At 38.8% G+C, this 25,044-nt stretch overlaps 1 protein-coding gene and 1 pseudogene across 1 annotated transcript in view; both read left to right on the top strand.

Annotated features, from left to right (window-relative positions):
- The first annotated feature begins 1,961 nt into the window (after positions 1-1,961).
- LOC133252057 (peptidyl-prolyl cis-trans isomerase-like 3) lies at positions 1,962-3,193 on the top strand (annotated as a pseudogene).
- An 11,217-nt stretch (positions 3,194-14,410) lies between these two features.
- The window catches only part of ATP10B (ATPase phospholipid transporting 10B (putative)), a 312,921-nt gene continuing 302,287 nt past the window's right edge, over positions 14,411-25,044 (top strand). The window contains exon 1 of the mRNA XM_061424249.1: positions 14,411-14,926. Coding sequence (XP_061280233.1) covers positions 14,890-14,926 — 37 coding nt within the window. The 5' untranslated portion in view covers positions 14,411-14,889. The remainder of the gene's footprint in view (positions 14,927-25,044) is intronic.

Below are 25,044 nucleotides of genomic sequence, written 5' to 3'. Positions count from 1 at the left end.
ATTGAAAGCATTTCCCCTAATGTCAGGAGCAAGACAAGGGTGCCCACTTTCACCACTACTATTCAGCATAGTTTTGGAAGTTTTGGCCACAGCAATCAGAGCAGAAAAAGAAATAAAAGGAATCCAGATTGGAAAAGAAGAAGTAAAACTCTCACTGTTTGCAGATGACATGATCCTCTACATAGAAAACCCTAAAGACTCCACCAGGAAATTACTAGAACTAATCAATGACTATATTAAAGTTGCAGGATATAAAATCAACGCACAGAAATCCCTTGCATTCCTATACACTAATAATGAGAAAATAGAAAGAGAAATTAAGGAAACACTTCCAGTAACCATTGCAATGAAAAGAATAAAATACTTAGGAATATATCTACCTAAAGAAACTAAAGACCTATAGATAGAAAACTATAAAACACTGATGAAAGAAATCAAAGAGGACACTAATAGATGGAGAAATATACCATGTTCATGGATCAGAAGAATCAATATAGTGAAAATGAGTATACTACCCAAAGCAATTTATAGATTCAGTGCAATCCCTATCAAGCTGCCAATGGTATTTTTCACAGAGCTAGAACAAATAATTTCACAATTTGTATGGAAATACAAAAAAACCTCAAATAGCCAAAGCAATCTTGAGAAAGAAGAATGGAACTGGAGGAATCAACCTGCCTGACTTCAAGCTCTACTACAAAGGCACAGTCATCAAGACAGTATGGTACTGGCACAAAGACAGAAATATAGATCAGTGGAACAAAATAGAAAGCCCAGAGATAAATCCATGCACCTATGGACACCTTATCTTTAACAATGAAGGCAAGAATATACAGTGGAGAAAAGACAATCTCTTTAATAAGTGGTGCTGGGAAAACTGGTCAACCACTTGTAAAAGAATGAAACTAGAATACTTTCTAACACTGTACACAAAAATAAACTCAAAATGGATTAAAGATCTAAACATAAGGCCAGAAACTATAAAACTCTTAGAGGAGAACATAGGCAAAACACTCTCTGACATGCATCACAGCAGGATCCTCTATGACCCACCTCCCAGAATATTGGAAATAAAAGCAAAAATAAACAAATGGGACCTAATTAACCTTAAAAGCTTTTGCACATCGAAGGAAACTATTAGCAAGGTGAAAAGACAGCCTTCAGAATGGGAGAAAATAATAGCAAATGAAACAACTAACAAACAATTAATCTCAAAAATATACAAGCAACTCCTGCAGCTCAATTCCAGAAAAATAAATGACCCAATCAAAAAATGGGCCAAAGAACTAAATAGACATTTCTCCAAAGAAGACATACAGATGGCTAACAAACACATGAAAAGATGCTCAACATCACTCATTATCAGAGAAATGCAAATCAAAACCAGAGTAAGGTACCATTTCACACCAGTCAGAATGGCTGTGATCCAAAAGTCTACAAGCAATAAATGCTGGAGAGGATGTGGAGAAAAGGGAACCCTCTTACACTGTTGGTAGGAATGCAAACTAGTACAGCCACTATGGAGAACAATGTGGAGATTCCTTAAAAAACTGGAAATAGAACTGCCATATGACCCAGCAATCCCACTGCTGGGCATACACACCAAGAAAACCAGAATTGAAAGAGACACGCGTACCCCAATGTTCATCGCAGCACTGTTTATAATAGCCAGGACATGGAAGCAACCTAGATGTCCATCAGCAGATGAATGGATAAGAAAGCTGTGGTACATATACACAATGGAGTATTACTCAGCCATTATAATGAATACATTTGAATCAGTTCTAATGAGGTGGATGAAACTGGAGCCTATTATACAGAGTGAGGGAAGGGAAGGGAAGTCGCTCAGTCGTGTTCGACTCTTCGCAACCCCATGGACTGCAGCCTACCAGGCTCCTCTGTCCATGGGATTTTCCAGGCAAGAGTACTGGAGTGGGGTGCCATCACCTTCTCTGGTGAAGTAAGCCAGAAAGAAAAACACCAATACAGTATATTAACTCATATATATGGAATTTAGAAAGATGGTAACGACAACCCTGTATACGAGACAGCAAAAGAGACACAGATGTATAGAACAGTCTTTTGGACTATGTGGGGTGGGGGGATGATTTGGGAGAATGGAATTAAAACATGTATAATGTCATATAAGAAAGGAATCACCAGTCCAGGTTTGATGCAGGATACAGGAAACTTGGGGCTGGTGCACTGGGATGACCCAGAGGGATGGTATGGGGAGGGATGTGGGAGGGGGGTTCAGGATGGGGAACATGTGTACACCCGTGGCAGATGCATGTTGATGTATGGCAAAACCAATACAATATTGTAAAGTAAAAAAAAAAGTAGTGCTGTATTAACAAGCAGCCCCTCTAGAGCCCTATCCTATCTCGAGGCAACACGGTTTTCTGCACTATCTCTGCCCTGTGGCTATTAGGGGGCTGCCACAGACTTCCACCGAAGGCTCAGCTACCCACGCGGGAATCTAATTCTCCCAAGACTCACCAGTCCCAGGACTCCGCGAGTGCTACTTCCGCTCCTGCTTGGAACTTCCTGGTGTTGTGAAAGTAGGCGGGACACAGAGCCAGGAGGAAGAGAGGCTCCTTTTTGAACTTCTCTCAATAAACTCTGAGAAAGTAACAGTGCTTCCTGAAACCATCAAGAAAGAAAATGTCGGTGACATTGCATACAGATGTAGGTGATATTAAAATAGAAGTCTTCTGTGAAAGGACACCCAAAACATATGAACATTTCTTGGCTCTTTGTGCCAGTGATTACTACAATGGCTGTATATTTCATAGAAATATCAAGGGTTTCATGGTTCAAATGGGAGATCTGACAGGTACTGGAAGGGGAGGTAACAGTATCTGGGGCAAGAAGTTTGAAGAAGAATATAGTGAATATCTTAAGCACAGTGTTAGAGGTGTTGTATCTATGGCTAATAATGGCCCAAATACCAATGGATCTCAGTTTTCATCACCTATGGGAAGCAGCCACATCTGGACATGAAATACACAGTATTTGGCAAGGTGATAGATGGTCTGGAGACTCCAGATGAACTGGAGAAGTTACCTGTAAATGAGAAGACATATCAACCTCTTAATGATGTACACATTAAGGATATAACTATTCATGCCAACCCATTTGCCCAGTAGCTATAATAGACCTGGACAAATACTTGGCAACTATTCAAGGAACAAACCTATTATGGTTTAGTCAGTTTTAAATGGAGAAGGCAATGACACCCCCACTCCAGTACTCTTGCCTGGAAAATCCCATGGACAGAGGAGCCTGGTGGGCTGCAGTCCATGGGGTCGCTAAGAGTCGGACATGACTGAACGACTTCACTTTCTCTTTTCACTTTCATGCATTGGAGAAGGAAATGGCAACCTACTCCAGTGTTCTTGCCTGGAGAATCCCAGGGACGGGGGAGCCTGGTGGGCTGCCATCTGTGGGGTCGCACAGAGTCGGACACAACTGAAGCAACTTAGCAGCAGCAGTGCTTGTTCATATATTGTGACCAGTGCCATATATTGACAAGTGAATCTTCCTACTTACCTACTAGTCTACTTACCTGTCATCAGCTGATTTTACTGCCAGCATACCCAGATATTAACATGTGGGTTTCACTGAAAGTGAATAGCCATCATTTGTAAGCTCTGTAGATATCACATATCCAGCTATGTGTCTCTCTTAGAAGATCCTAGACATACACAAAGATGTTTGTGTGACTTGTAAGCAATTTTGCTTTTTATTATTAGCCTAGACTGGTGCCTCCTTAGCAGTTCATTTCCTGGGAACCTCTAGTTAATTTGCCATGTAAGCAGAGAGAACTTGAAAATGTAATAGCTATGTCAGAAAGTTTGACAATCTAAAATTTGCAACTTTCAGCTTCTAACATTCTCCCCTAAATCTGACCAATGATGTATTGAAATTAAATATGCTTGAAAAATTTTATACAGTTTCTCTTTTCCCAATTATGCTTTAAAAGAGAACTTTTGCTCCTATTTAGAATAACGAAATGCAAAAGTCCAATCTGTTGTATATTGGCTGATCCAGTGGAAGGAGCACTGGGCTAGAATATTCATTACCTCTGTCACTTTTTTGTGGTTGTACAATTAAAGTAATTTCCTGATTGATCTTGCTCCAATATTTCCCTTTAATGATTCATTCTAACTAGCATCAAATATATTTTCAAAATTGACAGGTGTCTCCCAATCACCATCCCAATTAAAACCCTCCCATGGGCTGCTTACTGCCTCTAGAATTAATAATAATTGCAGTAGTAACATTAATAATCATGGGAGCCAACACTCACTGGATTTACTCTATGCTAGATACTGTGTGATGTACTTTATATGTACTTCCTTAATCTTCACAGTAACTGAAGTTCATGGGTGTAGAAACTGGGGCTAAAAAAGTTAGGTAATTTACCCAAGATCACATAGCTAATGTGTGATGTAACTAAGACCCAAACTCACATCTGTCTGACAAAAGTTCATTCTCTCAGTCATGATATTATTCTGCCTCTTCTTCTTAATGAAAGACAGACTCCTTGGCCAATCTTTCCTAGAATGGAAGCCTTTCATTTGTTCATATGACTCTTTATTACTCTTTGATACATACTCTTTTCTCCAGCTCAGTTTCCTCTTTATTCTTTTTTAAAAGTCATATTCCTTCTTTCCCAATTTTGACCAAGTCCATTGTTCTGTGTCTGGTTCTAACTGTTAAATGAAAAACTTTGGTTTTTTCATTTCTCCAAACTTTTCCACTTTTGCTCTTTCTTTTCACTTCTGTGTATTGCACCCATCCTTGGCATCCTCAGTTATTCAATGAACAGGTCATTATTACTAAGCGCCCGCTGCTCAGTGACTATTCCTGTCTTCCATAAATTCCCTGAGTAGTGGGAGTATCAAATAGGCACGGGGGATCCATTCCATAATGGCAGTAGCTGAAAAAGATAAAAGCAGCCCTATTCCAGAGCCTAGTACTTAAAAATTATTGGTAAAGAATCAAATTCCTAATGATCTCATTGAATCTCATAGCTTTAGAAATGAGCAATCTTATTCCACCAGGCATATTATACGCTGCTTGAGTATTAAACAAAGCCCTATTTTTCTTTAGTATCACTTTTTGGTAGGAAACCAACTTAAAGGTTTTAAGTCCCATCTACTTTTTCTAAAGAATTTCTGTGTGGTGTGTGTGCATTAACTAATATGACTGTCTAGATTTGTGCTGTTGTTCAGTCACGAAATCGTGTCCAACTCTTTGCAACCCCATGGACTGTGACACACGAGGCTTCCCTGTCCTTTGCTGTCTCCCAGAGCTTGCTCAGACTCATGTCCATTGAGTCAGTGATGCATCCAACCATCTCATCCTCTTGTCACTCCCTTCTCTTCCTGCCATCAGTCTTTCCCAGCATCGGGGTCTTTTCCAATGAGTTGGCTCTTCGCATCAGGTAGCCAAAGTTTTGGAGCTTCAGCTTCAGCATCAGTCCTTCCAGTGAATATTCAGCATTGATTTCCTTTAGGATTGACTGGTATGATCTCCCTGCTGTCCAAGGGACTCGAGAGTCTTCTCCAGCACCACGATTTGAAGGAATCAGTTCTGCACTCACCCTTCTTTGTGGTCTAACTCTCACATATGTACATGACTACTGGAAAAACCATAGCTTTGACTAGAGGGACCTTTGTCAGCAAATGATGTCTGTTTTTTAATATGCCATCTAGGTTTGTCATAGCTTTTCTTGCAAGGAGCAAGCATCTTTTAATTTTGTGGCTGCAGTCACCATCCGCGGTGATTTTGAAGCCAAGGAAAATAAGTCTGTCACTGTTTCCATTGTTTCCCCACCTATTTGCCATGAAGTGATGGAACTGGATGCCATGATATTAGGTTTCTGAATGTTGAGTTTCAAACCAGCTTTTTTACACTCTTTTTTCACCCTCATCAAGAGGCTCTTTAGTTCCTCTTCACTTTCTGCTATTAGTGCTATCATCTCCATATCTGAAATTGTTGATATTTCTCCTGGAAATCTTGACTCCAGCTTGTTATTTATCCAGCCCAATATTTTGCATGATGTATCTGCATGGAAATTAAATAAGCAGGATGTCAATATAAAGCCTTGATGTATTACTTTCCCAATTTTGACCAAGTCCATTGTTCTGTATCTGGTTCTAACTGCTGTTTATTGACCTACGTACATATCTGTGTGTATACTTGCAAATATATTGACAGTTATTGTGCTGAGGGATAGGAGCTCTGTAATTGTTGCTGTTGTTAAGGATCCAGACTAACAGCCTCTGATGGGTGTGTGACATTTGATAAATATCGTCTTTGGGGATAGAAATAATGATTTCTGCCTTTTTTACTTCATAGAATTATTCAGTTCAGTTCACTTGCTCAGTCGTGTCCAACTCTTTGCAACCCCATGAACCACAGCACGCCAGGCCTCCCTGTCCATCACCAACTCCTGGAGTTTACCCAAACTCATATCCATCGAGTCAGTGATGCCATCCAGCCATCTCATCCTCTGTCATCCCCTTCTCCTCCTGCACGCAACCCCTCCCAGCATCAGGGTCTTTTCCAATGAGTCAACTTTTCACATGAGGTGGCCAAACTACTGGAGTTTCAGCTTCAACATCAGTTTTTCCAATGAACACCCAGGACTGATCTCCTTTAGGATGGACTGGTTGGACCTCCTTGCAGTCCAAGGGACTCTCAAGAGTCTTCTCCAACACCACAGTTCAAAAGCATCAATTCTTCAGTGCTCAGCTTTCTTCACAGTCCAACTCTCACATCCTTATATGACCACTGGAAAAACCATAGCCTTGACTAGACAGACCTTTGTTGGCAAAATAATGTCTCTGCTTTTTAATATGCTGTCGAGGTTGGTCATAACTTTCCTTCCAAGGAGTAAGCATCTTTTAATTTCATGGCTGCAATCACAATCTGCAGTGATTCTGGAGCCCAAAAAAATAAAGTCAGACACTGTTTCCACTGTTTCCCCATCTGTTTCCCATAAAGTGATGGGAACAGATGCCTTGATCTTAGTTTTCTGAATGTTGAGCTCTAAGCCAACTTTTTCACTCTCCTCTTTCACTTTCATCAAGAGGCTTTTTTAGTTCCTCTTCACTTTCTGCCATGAGGCTGGTGTCTTCTGCATACCTGAGGTTATTAATATTTCTCCCAGCAGTCTTGATTCCAGCTTGTGTTTCTTCTAGCCCAGCATTTCTCATGATGTACTCTGAATAGAAGTTAAATAAGTAGGGTGACAATATACAGCCTTGACGTACTCCTTTTTCTATTTGGAACCAGTCTGTTGTTCCATGTCCAGTTCTAACTGTTGCTTCCTGACCTGCATACAGGTTTCTCAAGAGGAAGGTCAGGTGGTCTGGTATTCCTATCTCTTTCAGACTTTTCCACAGTTTATAGTGATCCACACAGTCAAAGTCTTTGGCACAGTCAATAAAGCAGAAGAAGATGTATTTCTGGAACTCTCTTGCTTTTTCGATGATCCAGAGGATGTTGGCAATTTGAACTCTGGTTCCTCTGCTTTTTCTAAAACCAGCTTGAACATCTGGAAGTTCACGTTTCATGTATTGCTGAAGCGTAGCTTGGAGAATTTTGAGCATTACTTGTGTGTGAGATGAGTGCAATTGTGTGGTAGTTTGAGCATTCTTTGGCATTGCCTTTCTTTGGGATTGGAATGAAAATTGACCTTTTCCAGTCCTGTGGCCACTGTTGAGTTTTCCAAATTTGCTGGCATATTGAGTGCAGCACTTTCACAGCATCATCTTTCAGGACTTGAAATAGCTCCACTGGAATTCCATCACCTCCACTAGCTTTGTTCATAGTGATGCTTCCTAAGGCCCACTTGACTTCACATTCCAGGATGTCTGGCTCTAGGTGAGTGATCATGCCAACATGATTATCTGGGTCATGTAGATCTTCTTTGTCCCATTCTTCTGTGTATTCCTGCCACCTCTTCTTAGTATCTTCTGCTTCTGTTAGGTCCATACCATCTCTGTCCTTTATCGAGCCCATCTTTGCATGAAATGTTCCCTTGGTATCTCTAATTTTCTTGAGGAGATCTCTAGTCTTTCCCATTCTGTTGTTTTCCTTTATTTCTTTGCATTGATCACTGAGGAAGGCTTTCTTATCTCTCCTTGCTGTTCTTTGGAACTCTGCATTCAAAATGGGAATATCTTTCCTTTTCTCCTTTGCTTTTCATTTCTCTGCTTTCACGGCTATTTGTAAGTCCTCTTCAGACAGCCATTTTGCTTTCTTGCATTTCTTTTCCATGGGGATGGTCTTGATCCCTGTCTCCTGTACAATGGCACGAACCTCATTCCATAGTTCATCAGGCACTCTGTCTATCAGATCTAGTCCCTTAAATCTATTTCTCAATTTCACTGTATAGTCATAAGGGATTCAATTTAGGTCATACCTGAATGGTCTAGTGGTTTTCCCTACTTTCTTCAATTTAAGTCTGAATTTGGCAATAAGGAGTTCATGGTCTGAGCCACAGTCAGCTCCTGGTCTTGTTTTTGCTGACTGTATAGAGCTTCTCCATCTTTGGCTGCAAAGAAAATAATCAATCTGATTTTGGTGTTGACCATCTGGTGATGACCATGTGTAGAGTCTTCTCTTGTGTTGTTGAAAGAGGGTGTTTGCTATGACCAGTGTGTTCTCTTGGCAAAACTCTATTAGCCTTTGCCCTGCTTCATTCTGTACTCCAAGGCCAAATTTGCCTGTTATTCCAGGTGTTTCTTGACTTCCTACTTTTGCATTCCATTCCCCTATAATGAAAAGAACATCTTTTTTGGGTGTTAGTTCTAAAAGATCTTGTAGGTGTTCATAGAACCATTCAACTTCAGCTTCTTCAGCATTACTGGTTGGGGCATAGGCTTGGATTACCGTGATATTGAATGGTTTTCCTTGGAAATGAAGGGAGATCATTCTGTTGTTTTTGAGATTGCATCCAAGTACTGCATTTCAGACTCTTTTGTTGACCATGATGGCTACTCCATTTCTTTTAAGGGATTCTTGCCCACAGTAGTAGATATAATGGTCATCTGAGTTAAATTCACCCATTCCAGTCCATTTCAGTTCACTGATTCCTAGAATGTCGACATTCACTCTTGCCATCTCCTGTTTGACTACTTCCAATTTGCCTTGATTCATGGACCTGACATTACAGGTTCCTATGCAATATTGCTCATTACAGCATCGGACCTTGCTTCTATCACCAGTCACATCCACAACTGGGTGGTGTTTTTGCTTTGGCTCCATCCTTTCATTCTTTCTGGAGTTATTTCTCCACTGATCTCCAGTAGCATATTGGGCACTTACTGCCCCAGGGAGTTCCTCTTTCAGTATCCTATCATTTTGCCTTTTCATGGGGTTCTCAAGGCAAGAATAATGAAGTGGCTTGCCATTCCCTTCTCCAGTGGACCACATTCTGTCAGACCTCTCCACCATGACCTATCCATCTTGGGTAGCCCCACACAGCATGGCTTAGTTTCATTGAATTACTTCATAGAATTATTATGTTAAGCCAATTAGTTAACTGACATCAAAGACTTTATGAAGTATATATCAGTGATTCTTATGGTGTGGTCTGAGGACCCCCTAGGGAGTTCCTGTGTCAGAGTTCAGCCAGAGGAACAGAACCACTAGGTTTTAAACACACACACAGACACACATACATATGCACATACGCACACATACACACATATATAGAGAGAGAATTTATTGATTTATTGCAAGGAATTGGCTTACATGATTGGTGGCTAGCTATGCAAGTATGACATTCATAGGGAAGGCCATTAGCTGGCATGCTAGAATTCTCAAGTATGAGCTGAAACTGCTGTTTATAGATGGCGTTTTTTCTTCTTCTTCTGAGAAGACACAGCTGTGTTTCCAAGTCCTTTCAACTGACTGAATCAGGCCCTATTTTGGATGGACTCATTATGGACTTTAGTCACGCCTACAAAAATACCTCCACACCACCTAGACTAGTGCCTGGTTGAATAACCAGACACTGTAACATAGCCAAGTCAACACATAAAGCTAACCACAGTTCTCAAAGCTCTTTTAGGGGACCCTCGAGTGTTCTCCTTTATAACTAAGTATAAGGCTGGATTTTCTTCGTGTATTTCAAGCAAAACAACATGATGCAACAGAACGAATGGATAAATGCATATGAAAATGCAGATGTCCTCTATGAATCCAAACAACTAATGAGATTTAGAAAAGTTCTCACTAGTTATTTTAAAGAAATGAATAAATAATTTGGCTTTTTCTAATTTTAAATTTCTAATACAGTAAGTGTAGATGGTTATAGCAAGCATAAACAAACAAAAAAAAAACCCTAAATAATTTTTAAGAATATAAAGGAATACTGGTTCACAAGCTTCTTTTGTGACCTTCTAATGACTTGATCTGACAGTATAAAATACCTATTTCAACTTTGTTCCTCACTTTCAACATCAGTATGCAGTATTTTATTCTAAAACTAATTTTGTATAGATCTCAGTATATTATGCCTACCAAGTTTCTTTAAGTCATGGTCAAAATATTTATTTGGGAACTATTTTATTCATGTTTTGTATATGAAAAATTATTAAGTTATCAAAATGGGTAGGACAGGAATTGTGGTGGCTTTCCATCCCAGTGGGTTAACAATGAGTTATTTTTTACTATTTAGTCACCTTTTGAGTAACCAGAAAAATTGAAAGAAAAAGAAAAACAAAGTCATCCAAAAGTCATAATTGTGATTAACACAAACATAGCCAAAAGATGGTGCAAAACTGACTGAATGAAAACCAGTCTAGGCAACACTGCATACATTGCAAAAGACACTATCATTATATAGGGTCACCCTAAAGAGGAAAGTAAAAGAGTATGATTTTTTAAGACAGAAGTTGCAAGCTAAGATTGTGACAAGGACCAGGCAGGTAATGTAACCTCCAGAAGCAATTCAGCTGAGGAATGGGGCTGCTCATGCCCTGTCCAGGCAGCACCATTCAGCAATGGATAGCTTTTGACTGATGAGAAACAACCCACAGTTGTCAGTTCTTTGGCTAGTTGAGTTCCACACAAAAAAAAATCTGTACTATTATGAGAAGCATCCCAATGTTTAACACTGCCAATGAATCTAAAATTTAAGTCTGTGCAGGCCAAATGAAATATTTGTGCAGGTAATTACCACTCTGTCGCATCTGATTTAGGAACACTACATATCACATAAATTACTTGATGACAAATGACCAAGAAGTCATCATCCACTGAGGTTTTCTGTAGTTACTGGTGTTTTTCAGCTGAGCCTGCCCTTGCCCCCTCAATACTTCTTACTATAAAGGCTTTTCATCATTATTTTGTCTTTGCTTTTTAAAATTATTTCAGAAATCAAACTTATTGCTAGCGACCCAGCCTAAGACTTCCTACTCCTTCAAACTGCTCATCTTTAGAAGTTTGTTCAATAACTATCCAGAGAAAGAGCAAAGCCTAGGTTGGGGAAAGGTAAACAAGACTCACCAAACTCATTTAATCCGTGATTCAATTCTGTGGTTAGCTTGACCCAGCACCTCGGGAATTTAGGGAACAGTTTTTGGGTTTTTTTTTTTTGTTTTTTTTTTCTAATTTAAATTTACTTCATTTTATTTGGAGGATAATTGCTTTACAACGTTGTGCTGTTTTCTGCCACACATAGACATGAATCAGACATAGGTAAACATATGTCTCCTCTCTCATGAACTTCACTCCCACCCCTCTAGATTGTCACAGAGCACCTGATTTAAGCTCCCTGCTGAGAGAACATTTAAGGCAGAATTTCTCAACCTCAGCACTATTGACATTTTGGGCCCAGTAATTCTTCATCATAAGAGGATGTTCTGTGCAGTGTCAGATGTTTATCAGCATCTCTGGGCTCTATTCACCAGATGCCAGTGACTTCCCTATCACACAGTATGATGGTCAAAGATGTCTCCAGATAGCACCAAAAGTCCTCTGTGGGTGGGGGGAGGGGGGGTGGGGGGGTAGGGGATTGGGCAAAGTCACCCCTTTTTGAGAATACTGATTTAGGAGAAGTGTCCATGCCTGGCCCTTGAGGGTGTCTTACCTTTTTCTCAGGCTGCTTATACTGTATTCTTCCCAAGGGGAGAGCTGGTAAATGCACTGTATTCCATCATGTTACATCTCCAGAGATGTAACTGTCCTGGGCTACTGCCCTGCGGTCCATCCCCATACCTCAGTCCTGAAGGCACTAGTTTCATGGCTAGTCTCTCCTGTAACTAACTCCTCCTTATGATCTTGTTATTACACAGTACTTCTTCCAACCCTTGCTCATTAGTCCTCAACCAGTGTTGCATCTGGTTAACCAGCTAAAAAGCCTCAAGTTATTTTCCATTCCAAGCACTTAACACATTACTCTGCTTGTTCAGTGAAGATTTTTCTAGACCTTTGACTTTCTCTTGACTAAAATCAAGACAAATAAGCACTGACTTATCAAAGTGACTACAAGATTTTTCCCTGCAACTACTTTTGTTAACGTATGAAGAAGTTTATGTTTTTTTATAGGAATAATTAAGTCAAACTGTTAAGGATATTCAGGAATTAAATGAGTCTAATTATGTAGAGTACTTACTGCAGTGCTTGGCACAGAGTAACCACTCATTAATAGTTACAGTTACCACCAGGAAAATGTGCACAGCATGGGCCTTAAGCATATGAAGGTTGTGTGGTATGGGTGGGTGAGAGATGAAGAGGCAAAAGTTTCTGTCAACCACTGCTTCTTCCTTTGACAGATGGATACTTTACCACTGAGCCACCTAGGAAGCCCCAACTATTGCCTCTTAGTTGGTGATTTGAGGCTGTAAGAATATACAGGCTAAACCATGACAAACTCTAAAAATTATACATGAAGAGCATGAGGCAGCCAATGAGAAATCCAAATACAAAAATGGTTAATTCACTTAAGTGAATTAAGTTGATGGCAGGAAAAAGGAACTACATAAAACTCTGTCATGTGTGATCTTTTAGCATGATTTATTGAGAAATTCCAGCAGCCAGATGAAATATAGCCTCTCTAGCACAAACTGAACATAGTCTCTGCTATCTATTACTTGTCATTAGGGTTCTAATTAGCTGGACATAGATATTTAATTTCAACTTCATGATGCAAATAACTTGGCACATGCCTGTTTTATCAATATTTACAGTTTCTAAGTAGCTTGGAAAACGAACTTATGCTTTGAGTACTCTGTAGCCATTAGTCCCCATGATTATCAAGAGATTAATATGCTAGATCTTCTCATCCCAGCTTTGTGTGCAACTCTGTTTATTGGGGAAGTGGTGAGGGGAAAAGCACTGACTTTAGAAGTGAGGAGATGTGGTTTGTGGCCCGTCTCTGTTTCCTGTGTGCCTTGAGCAGGTTTATTAACTTCTCTAAGCTTCAGTGTCCTCTGCCACAGCACCAGGAAGTAGTGCCAAACAACCTCCAGTTCTGATGCTAACACTCCGTGATGTACCAAATCTGTGAGTCCAGGTCATGCTCGTGCCAAGAAGCCACAGGGCTCTGAGAAAAGGGAGAGAAGGAAACTGGGACTTGCAAAGCATTCTTCTCTTTAGCAGATGGACAGCTGTGAAATGTCAAGTGCATACTGAAAAATTTCTAGACTGTCTCAATTGTTAGGCAGATTTTGTGCTCTCAAAAGTTGCTAGCTTGTACCTTACAGCTATTTAAAGTTTAGGTGTTTTGGATGTTTCAGTCCTTCTAAAACGTTTCTTGTGTCCCTGTTTCTTATTAACAGTTTCTAATAGGATCCAACTGTACATGTAAGTTCACAATTAGCATAGCAACCAGCCAAGAGCATGTAGAAACATTTTCATGAAATTGGTATGTTGATTTCTTTTCACCTCCTTTTATCCCCAAGCTTCTTAGTATTTCATTATTGCTACCATCAAAAAAGGCTTGTTGCTTGCTTTACCTTCTTTATGGGCTCACCAATAACTGCCCATCAGTGTGGCACCTGGTTCATAGCATTTACCCCAATTAGCTCAGTAAACAGAAAACTCACTTTTAAAAAATGTTATGCATGAAAATCTCCTTTTAAGGGAGTGACTCAAATCTCTCAATAAGCTCATAAACAATTCTGATTTTCTGTATGTCTGAAGAATTCACATAATCCATAAGTACAATATTCTGGTCCCACTTTCCTTATTTTGTACAATCAAACAGTAATCAATAAGAACTATGACTACTGCAAAATGGGACTTCAGAAGCTTTGAGGGTAAATTCATCACCAGCATGGATATAATAGTCACTGCAGAGAGTCTTTTCTTCCTTAAGTGCCCTTGAAACACAGCGACTAAATTATATTTTAAACCCCCAAGGAGAGGTATAGGTTATAATTGTCTCACACTTAATTATGTGCATTGCAAAAGGTAAATGGACAAAGTCATTTTTGTTCCATATAGAGAATAGAATCACTTATGAATTTTTATATTGCTGGCTCAGTGATTCACAGAAAGCAGAAATTTATGCAGAAGTCATATCTAACAGTGATGGTGCTGTGTGAATGTGCAGCCGAGTTGAGGACACTGCCTCCACTGTTCTGTTACTGGGCCCCCACTCACAGTCAGGCCATTCTTCTCTTTCTCACAGGGCTCTAGTGAGGTAGCCTATTTGTCTCCTTCTTTTATTGGTCAGAGTTGTTTCTTTCCAGGCCTCCTCCTCTTCTGAATTTCCAAGGGAGTGTTAGCTTAAGGCCTCACGTTGACACCATCAGATATAATCAGAGAAATGAAAAATGCAATAGGAAAGAGAGGTGATATTTTAGCCAAGCAGCACAAGAGAAATATGCCACTTTCAAGCCCAGTTTTCCATAGTTTCTAATGGAGCCCGCTCAGGAGAGACATCATCTTTGCTGGGGTGAGTAAAAGCAACTTGGCCCTTCCGTATAATAGGGGAATCGTTGCCTCCTCTGGTCACTAATTCTAACTTGTGAGTCATGCCCAGCTCATAACTGCTTTTCTTTTTACCACATTGGAAATTGCATTTGGTTTGCTGAGTGTGAGATCCACGTTTCTTTTGTAACAGAATGTTGTATTTTTCTGCAATTGATTTCATTAGGATAAGCTACTTCCTCATGCAATAAAGCTTGCAGTTTGAATGGACCTGAATATGTTTTACAATAATCTATCCCTCTCTCAGCCATTGCAGCCTGAGGAAACAGATGTAGTTTGTGTCTGTTTCTCAAAGCAGTGAGAAAATACAGCTTTGAGGAAGAGAGTGAGACCAGTATATGATTTCCCAGTTTCATCTCGATACGCCCTGAAGCTGCCACATTGCAGTGGTTTTCAACTATAGGTGGCAACACCTTGTTTTCCTTTGAGTTCAAAAGAGAAAATTGATGCTTAAAGAAAAACACATTTACTCCCTAAATTATTAACTACTACCTGTCCCCCTCAAAAATCCTCTTGCATACAAGTAGTTGAATGATGCATACCTTTAGTAAAAATCCTACTGTGGCATGCCTTCAGAGCTGGGGTAACACATCTCCAACCACAAGGTGCAAAGTAAAATTTTTGCAATCTCTCTGAGAAGCTAATTGTTTAGCCTGCAGGAGTTCATATATGTGGTGGAGCTCGTTTATCCTCTGAATTAGCTATACAGTTCTGGTCAAGGTAGCCAGAGGGGAGTTCAAAATTCTCAGGAGGAATTTAACCACCAATAACCAATCTGGAACCCTGCTCCTTTCTTCTCCACTAGTCCTTTCTTTATTTCCAGATCTTGCAAACATACAGTCGAGATCGCCAGGAGTGTTACTCCATTAACAGATGCCCTGATACATTAAGCCATTAATCAGGCAAATCACAGATGTTGTTTTCTTTTCAGATATTGCCATAATTACTCCTAATAACACCTACTGAATTTGTCGTTTCGTTGTCATTGATGACTTTAAAAATTAATCAGATAATTAAATTTCTTCTTCTTAAATTCTATTTATATGGATTTAAATTTTGTTTCTACCTTGGAGGGTTCAGATTCTCTCCTCCAAGTTGTGCTATATCCCAAAGAATGTAGCAGGGTAACCTCACATATGGACAGATTAATAGGCTCTTGAAAGACGGTAGGCTGAAACCCACTGCTGAGTTTGCAATCAAACCATATTCCCATTATGCTGAAAGAGGAGCATAATCATTTTGAAGCGTATGGTGCTAATAAATCCAGTTGAAGGAGTCTGCCATTCTGAAAGGGAGAATTAAGGGAACTTGGGCCAGCTGCCTGGTTTACAGATGGTGAACGTGGACTCAGAGAAATAAAGTCAGAGTTACTGAGACAAAACAACAATCAGAATTCAAGGCTCATGGGTCTCAATCCAGTTTTGATTGTTCTACCACAGTTGTCCTCCAAAATGGCCCTTAACATATTAGAAGGGAATAAAACCCTCCTCTTGACTCGAGTACACTAAGTCAGGTTGGATTTCTGAGACTGGTTCTACCCACTTATTCACTCTCCTAAGAAGAAAACTTCGACATTCTTCCATCCTTGAACCTAGGGAACTCTACTTCCATTGCTGATTAAATATTACTGATTTCTGTCTTCCAGTGACATTGTTTTAAAATTTTCTTTTAAAAGTTTCAAGCATGTGGAGCCCTTTCTCCTTATTTTTTAGTTCTCTATAAAATACAGTTTTATTAAAAGATTGATTAAGAGGGGACATACATATATCTATAACTGATGTTTCTGTCATGTATGACAGAAACCAACACAATATTGTAAATATGCTTTAATTAAAAATAAATTAAGGAAAAAGAAATTGAATAGTAACAATAGCATGGGGTGATTTAGTATTTAAAAAAACAGAAATAAATAAATAGACATTTAAATTGAACTTAACATTAAATCACTGTGATACTTCTTAGCAATTGTATGACCTTAGATAACTTACTTAGCCTCTCAAACTCTCACTTTGAGTATGAATGAGTGAGTGATTGAGGGTGTGTGTGTGTAATTACCTAGTACAATGCAATGACTGATTCAAAAGTGGCATTTTACAATTATTCATCATTACTATTAACTGCAACCAAAAGAGAGGGAATATGAGCTGTCATAGCATTTATTAATATTATGTAATGTCTTAACGTGTGGAAGAAAGAAGGAGAGTCTCATTTTTTGCTTTTGAGATTAATAATCACTGGTTGCTATTAATGCAAAGAGCCTTGCAGATAGTAAGTTGCCTGGAATTGACCTGAATTGTCGGGTCTGAGGGAAGTACTTCCATCCCTCAACTAATACTACCTCGGACTGCTCATATGTGGCATAGTATCAGTGTGAGCTCATTGGATTGAAGAAACCACACAGAACACAAGAATGCATTGTTTCTTGGCTGCATCTGCCTATTTCAATAAAAATACCAGATGCCTCCAATTACTATCAAACTTCTGGTGAAATTTTCACACACGTGCCATTGTGTATTCTCTACCTGCTCCCTGCCAAGTACAGCCCAGAGCAGTGGTTCTTAAGATGTTGTTCCTGTTTGGACTATTTCAGAAATACTCAGGAATGTGTTAAAAATGCAAATCCTCAGGTTCTACCCCAGACATGCTAAATCAAAAACTTGATAAGACTCAAATCTGTGTTTTTAACAAGCCTTCTGACTGGACAAGCTTGCTGACTGGAGTTAGAGTATCATGGTCTGCAGAACCTGCCCAGATGCTGTAGGTATATCAGTTTTTCTCAAAGTAAGAAGGTACCAGGATGGTACTCAAAATGATCTGAGATAGAGTGAAGATGACTTTAGGTGACACTGATGTGGTATCAAACAGCTGAATCACATAATGAAAGTTTTCTGTCTTGCTTGTCTTTCAATCCTTAAATCTCAGTTTGGTGTAGCTGGGCCTTTAATATCTCTGTAAATTGCTAATATTTACAACAAAGACTAGAATGCAAATCCAATCTAAGGAGCAGAAGAGTCTGCTGCTACTGCTAAGTCACTTCAGTCGTGTCCGACTCTGTGCGACCCCACAGACAGCAGCCCACCTGGCTCCCCCGTCCCTAGGATTCTCCAGGCAAGAACACTGGAGTGGATTGCCATTTCCTTCTCCAATGCATGAAAGTGAAAAGTGAAAGGGAAGTCGCTCAGTCTTATTTTTGTTGGTTTGTGTTTACTTTTATAAATATCTTCTGCTTACAGCACATGATATTTGTTTTGCATTTAAGTGTGATTAAAAAGCTTCCTTTGTAAATGTTTAGTCTATTTAAGGAAAAGGTTAAGAAAACGGTAATCCATTTGGTATGTGGATATGGGAAAAAAAAAACAAACAAACATGGATATGGGGGTGAGTGCATTCAGAGAAACACTGGGTGTACTGAAAGGAACCCAGAGATATCAAACCTTTAATTCCATTTATGGTCATTATTAGTTATACTACTTTCTTAATCTCAACTTTTTCATCTACCAAATGAAAATGATGATACCAACATCATAGAAATGGTATGAGAATTTATGTACAGAGAATGCTTGCTGCAGTCCTCAGAATATGATAGGTGCTTTCTACAGTTATTCCCCCAAGCTTTGTTTAGAAGCCAATTTGCTTCATAGCCTTCAGAATAGCATTTCTTTCTGGGCTTCAGAGTCCTCATTCATAAGACAACAAAATGAGTCTTGATGATCTCAAAGGCCCCTTTCAGCTCTTAGTTAACAGATAGATAATATGTACATTGTATATGTGCATATATGCATATATATATACGTATATAATAACTTCTGTATTCCTTACCTTTATATAAGCACGGCACATTGCCCAGACATAAACCTTGAATGCTTGAGAATAATATTGAGAGTGGATGAGCCACATTGGTAAAATAAAAACTCAAGTCATGAGGAATCTGTAAGCTGATGTACATTTCAGAGCTCAGACGTAATTTCATTGTATTTTATTATCATCTGTCAAACTTAAAGCAATCCTGAGACTAGAAAATAGATTGTCACAGAGATTTCTAAGGAAAATGGTTTCCATGAGTTGGTGTAAATATATTCAGAGAGACTTGTTCCTACTTAATAAGCCGCGTTTTTCCTTCTAAATTGCTGATGCAGTTGCTTATAGCATGTGAAAGGCAGCTTGTCCTTTGCTGTCAGGTGAACTTGATAGAATAATAGAAATTTCTGAAAAATTCAATCAGATCTTGTTGCTTCTCAAGGGAATTTCTTGACTACTTATTCTATTTGAGAAGAAATGACAGTGTTTCTTAGGTCTTGTACAAAATCCTGACCAAGTTGAACAGCTTGGGTTCCAGGCAGCAAGTGCCACATGGAGTTTTCCCTCCTCAGCATCTGGAGGATGGTGCCGCTGGGGTTTGGGGGCCCTTTGGGAGGTGAAAGAAATACTTAAGGGGTTACTACAAGGTTGCACTATTAGGAAATCGGAGGTGGTAACCATTACCTTGTCTATTGCTTACAGTATTCTTGTCCATCAGGAGACCTAAAAACAACAACAACAACAAAAATGGCGACATTAGTTTCTCTTAATAGAACATGAAAAAAGCTTGCACTGTTTTTCACATAACTGACTATTAAAGAGTCCCAGATGCTTGATCTGCTCAAATATTGACAATTCTGCTGAAACACCCCAATGAGGTTATTTGATTGAACTGTCACTTAATTGAAAATTGCTCTGTAAGACATATGTAAGGGCATGTGCTTGAACTCAGGTGGACAAAAGTTCAAATTGGTACCTTCTCTTAAAGCTCTGGTATCCTCATCTATAAACTGAGGATAAAATGTTCCTGTTTCACAAGATTGTTCTGAGATTATTTCCAACATCGTCTCCTTGATTAATCAGAACAAGTAATACACACTAAGCACTTACTTCCTGCCAGGTGCTCTTCCAAGGGCTAGGATTGTTTAAGCCTCAATAAATATTAATATCTGAGGTTATTATTATTAACTTCAGGTTAGGGATGTGGAGACAGGCCCCAGAGAGAACTTGCCAAACATCATGTACTCTGGCTGTAGATGCCTCTTCTTTAAGGCATGAAAACACATATGAGTTAAACCATGTGAAATTATGGACATGACAGTTTTTTAATATATAGATAGCCATTTCATGTGGTTGTGGCTATTAAGCATTGGATATGGATAAACAGTAGCTACAGTTGCTACTGCCAATAATAGTAGGAATAATATGTTGATTTTATTTTTAAATCTTTTTGTTAATATTGGGAATGTTGGTGGCATTGTAGTATAAAGACCATTAACTTGGCAATCAGGAACTGGGTAAAATCTACATCTTAGTTTCCCCACTTGTAAAATAATGAGGTTGGTCTTTTCCAGCTTAAATAGTCAGTGGCAGAGCTTTAAAAACTATTCATGGAAAAGGACCAGTTTTTTGTTGTTCAATCCATCTTCAACCAATAACTAGTTTAACTATGAATGACTAGAACTTAATTTATGTCATATGCAAGGCAAATTTCCTAATCACATTGCAATATCTTAGTAGGGTTTCTCAACTGAAAAAAACAGGCGCAACCTAAAAGTTGCCAGTTATGTTTTATTCAGTGGAAACTTTTAGGACCTAAGTTGGGGAGAAAGCAACTCAAGTAACCCTGAGAGACCTGCCCCAAGGACGTAGGGATTGGGGGAGCCAAGTTATATAGAAATTTTGCAACAAAAGACAGTCAGTCTGAATGTCAAAAAATGATTGTAAATAAAGAAAACCAGATACCTCAAGTTAAGGAATTTAGGGCTGCTCTCTGTATGGGAAGATACAAGAGTCTAGGCTCAGTGAAATCATTCCTGTGATATCATGTCAACTCTTGGGGCCAGTATCTGGCTATCACACCCTGCTTTCCTCAGGACTCAGTTTGGGGAATGGCTACAATCTGATGGCCACTGGATGGCAGATGTTCTTCTCCTTCCTGCGTTCCCTAAAGGCTTGCTGGTTCACTGTCCCCGGCAGCTGCAATTGCTGATAACTGTGACATCCTTTGTTTACTGATATGGCAGGAATTACTCCATTTTTCAGATTATATTGATATAACCCAGATTATATTATGTACTTGTTTCTGAACATACATTCTCAATTTCTGTACTTAATTTGCTGTAAACCAGTAATCAACAGTTCATGGACTAGCACTGGTCCATGGACTGTACTGAGTAGCATTAGAACTTTATAATAATATAAATTCTTTAAAAGAGAATGGGGGTGTGTCGACATGCAATGGTGGTGTTTAATCGCTAAGTCATGTCCAACTCTTTTTGTGACCCCATAGACTGTAGCCTGCCAGGCTCTCTGTCTATGGGATTCCAAGGCAAGAATACTAGAGTGAATCGCCACTTCCTTTTCCAGGGGATCTTCCTGACCCAGGGAGTGAACCTGCATCTCCTGCATTGGCAGACAGGTTCTCTACCACTGAGCCACCAGGAAAGCCCTGGGTGTATATACCCATCCCTTTAAAATGTATTCTTTGAAGATGATAAATGATTATTATAAAAACAGGAAATTTTAAAAAGGAGAGCCACAAATGTGTTGTGATGCATACAACATCATTCAGGGCATTTGAGTAAGATAGAGAAAAGACAGCAAGTAAAGAAGAAGACCTGAGTTTACATGTTTATTTTGAACAATTGTCCTTCGTTTCACAATGCTTAACCATCTTCCATGTTGTCATGCTTGAAGCACTAGGAAATTAAAGATAAATGAGACATGGCCCCATCCTCCAGGAGCTCACAGTTTAGCCAGAGATGTAATCAGTAATTGCATAATTATAGACTAGTATGTAAAGCTCTAAAGGAAAACAAAGGATTTGACTTGTGAATCAGAAGAGGTTTCACCCTTAAGGGGTAATTTCTTTTATTTTGCTGCTTAGATTGTTTCTTTCTGTATTAAGGGCTTCTGTATTAAAATACCATTTTATTCATGTATAATTTATACACACACAGAGTGGATTTATCTTATGTATACAGGTTAGTGAATTATAACAAAATGAACACTTCCACACAGTCACTTAAGAAGCCACCATTAGGTCAAGAAATAGAATGTTTTTAGGAGCTTTCCAGAGATTCTGATGTGCCCCTTCCCAATTATGGCCTCTCCCCTCTTCACCAATATAAACATAATCCTAATTTCTAATATCAGGGATTATATTTGCCTGTCTTTGAAATCTTATACAAATGGAATCACACACATATGCCTTTGTCTTTGGCTTTTTTGTTTAGTGTGATGTCTATACCCATGGGTTCCCCAAACTATGTACCAAAGCATTGCAGAGTACTGCAGGGCATTTTTACATTTTACAGAAAAATGACAATACTCAACACCTAGGGGACAGTGAACAAAATTATAGTTCATGACAGTTTTAACAATAAGTTGTGATACATTTCTTTGCATGATTTCATACATTTGCAGACATTCAAAAGTTTATTCAAGCTATAACTAAAAGCAAATATGTGTAAAAATCACTGTGGAACAAAAAATGAGGGTGGCAGTTTCCAATCTGAATTCAAGATTTGAGAAGCTGTGCAATATCTAGCAGGTATACACATCCCTTTAGTAAGATACTATGGTTATTTAAGGATGAAATGAAAGTACTAATTTTCTTTCTTTCAATTTATGTGTATTTTTTAACATGGCTGCTCATTTATTAGGAAATGTTATTGTTCAGTCACTAAGTCGTGTCCCGCTCTTTTGCAACCCATTGGACTGTAGCACACCAGGTTCCTGTGTCCAAGGGATTTCTTCGGCAAGAATACTGGAGTGAGTTGCCATCTCCTTCTCCAGGGAATCTTCCTGACCCAGGGATTGAACCCAGATCTCCTGCATCGCAGGCAGATCCCTGCTGAGCCACCAGGGAGGAAGGTGAGGAACGTTGCTCAGATTGTGAAGAATCCGCCAGCAATGTGGGAGACCTGGGTTCGATCCCTGGATCAGGAAGATGTCATGGAGGAGGGCATGGCAACCCACTCCAGTATTCTTGCCTGAAAAATTCCATGGACAGAGAAACCTGGAGGGCTACAATCCATAGGGTCACAAAGAGTTGGGCATGAATGAGCGACTTTCACTTTTATTAGTACATAAATAGTAAGTTTTGGGGACCTAACTACTTAATAATCAAAACTGTTATATTTTTCTTTTGGTGTAGTGACAGTTTAAACTTTTTGCTGAGATAATAAATAACCTGAAGAGGTTTGTAAAAGTCTGGTCTATGAAATTCATTTATATTGTGTGCAGCAGTCATTTATTTTTCATCTGTTTGGTTTTCTACTGTGAGTACATAATTTATTTATGTATTCTATCAATATAAATTTGTACTGTTTCCAATTTGGAGCTATTGTCAACAATGCTCCTATGCACTGTTTTGAACATAGCTTTCAGTACGCATATGTGTGTTTCTGGTAGGTATATATTTCAGACTAGAATTACTGAGTCATAGGGTATGGGTATTTCAACTTTAGTAGATACTGCTAAAAAGTATCCTAAAGTGGTCATTCCAGTTTACACTTCCACCAGGATTGTATGAGAGTGTAAGTTGTTCCATATCCTACTAACGTTTAATATTTTTAGTAATTTTAACGCAAGCCAATTCTAGTAGGCACAAATCCAGACTGTGCTGTCTGATAGTTAGTTCAATTTGGGAGTCTGATCTAAGGAAAAAAATAATTTGTAAATACAAATTAATAATGAATAATTATTGACTAGAAGAAAATAAATCCCAGCAGATTTTAAGATTTAAAATTCAAGAAATAACCCCAAATACCATTAAATCAAGAAAAATTGAGAAAAATCATTTGAATTCACTGCCCATCACCTCCCCTACAATTTTTCATTTCTGTGCTTTTAGCTGCTTTTTCCAGAATTACCCCTTCATAGGGTAATAATTTTGCATTTTCATTTTCTTTAAAGAAAATAAAGAGAAATATTTTCTTATACTTTAATAAAAAATTTTAATACAGGTAGTTTAGAAAAGTGTATTTAAGTTCAAAACTTTGTCAAATTTGAGGACTTTCTCAGGTTTTTCTTCAAAAATGAACTGCGGTTTTTTAGGATGTCACAGGTTGTACGGTAGGTAGTCTTAAATAGTCTTTAAATTGGTGAAACTTACTAGTTTCTTTGTCATCAGTTTCCTGGTTGTGGTGACTTATCATGTAGTAGATCGTCCCATTTGTTTTGAATTGCTGTTGAAATCCAGCATAGCAGGCATAGTGTATACCTGGAAGTCATTCATACTCTAAAACAGCTAGCAATTAATCATTCAGTTTCAGTTTCAGTTCAGTTGCTCAGTCGTGTCCAACTCTGTGTGACCCCATCATTGCTAGCTATTAGTTATATTATATAATTATAATTCTATAAAAATATATCACTAAATCCAAACTACAGGTACCCTCAACTTGTCCAAATCTCACATACACCTATATCTGCTTCTGTTGAAGTGATCATATGACTTTCCTGCTGCCCCCCAGCCCCCCAACTACATGTTGAAACAGTCCAGTTACTTTTCTAACTTAAAACCACCTTTGCATTCCTGTGCAACCTGATTATGATGTATTTTCCTTTTTATAAATCTCTAGGTTTTGTTGGGAATATTTGGTTTAGGATTATTATTCTGTGATCATAAAAGATCAGTCAGTAGTATTTACATTTTTCCAACTTTCTTGAGGTATGATTAACAAATAAAAATATAAGATACTTAAAATGTACATTGTGATGATTTGATATATTCAAAAATAAATACATTGTGAAAGAATTCCTCCTGTCTAGTTGGTTAACATCTCCATCACTTTACTTATTTTATTTAGATGATGTCTACTGAAAAAATAGATGTAACCTTTGGAAGGAATGATGCTAAAGCTGAAACTCCAGTACTTTGGCCACCTCATGCAAAGAGTTGACTCATTGGAAAAGACTCTGATTGCTGGGAGGGATTGGGGGCAGGAGGGAAAGGGGACGACAGAGGATGAGATGGCTGGATGGCATCACTGACAATGGACGTGAGTCTGAGTGAACTCAGGGAGTTGGTGATGGACAGGGAGGCCTGGTGTGCTGCAA

Source organism: Bos javanicus, chromosome 7, assembly GCF_032452875.1.
Source record: "Bos javanicus breed banteng chromosome 7, ARS-OSU_banteng_1.0, whole genome shotgun sequence".
NCBI lineage: Eukaryota > Metazoa > Chordata > Mammalia > Artiodactyla > Bovidae > Bos > Bos javanicus.
Note: the sequence above shows the minus strand (reverse complement) of the source record. Positions and strands in the feature narration are given on the sequence as shown.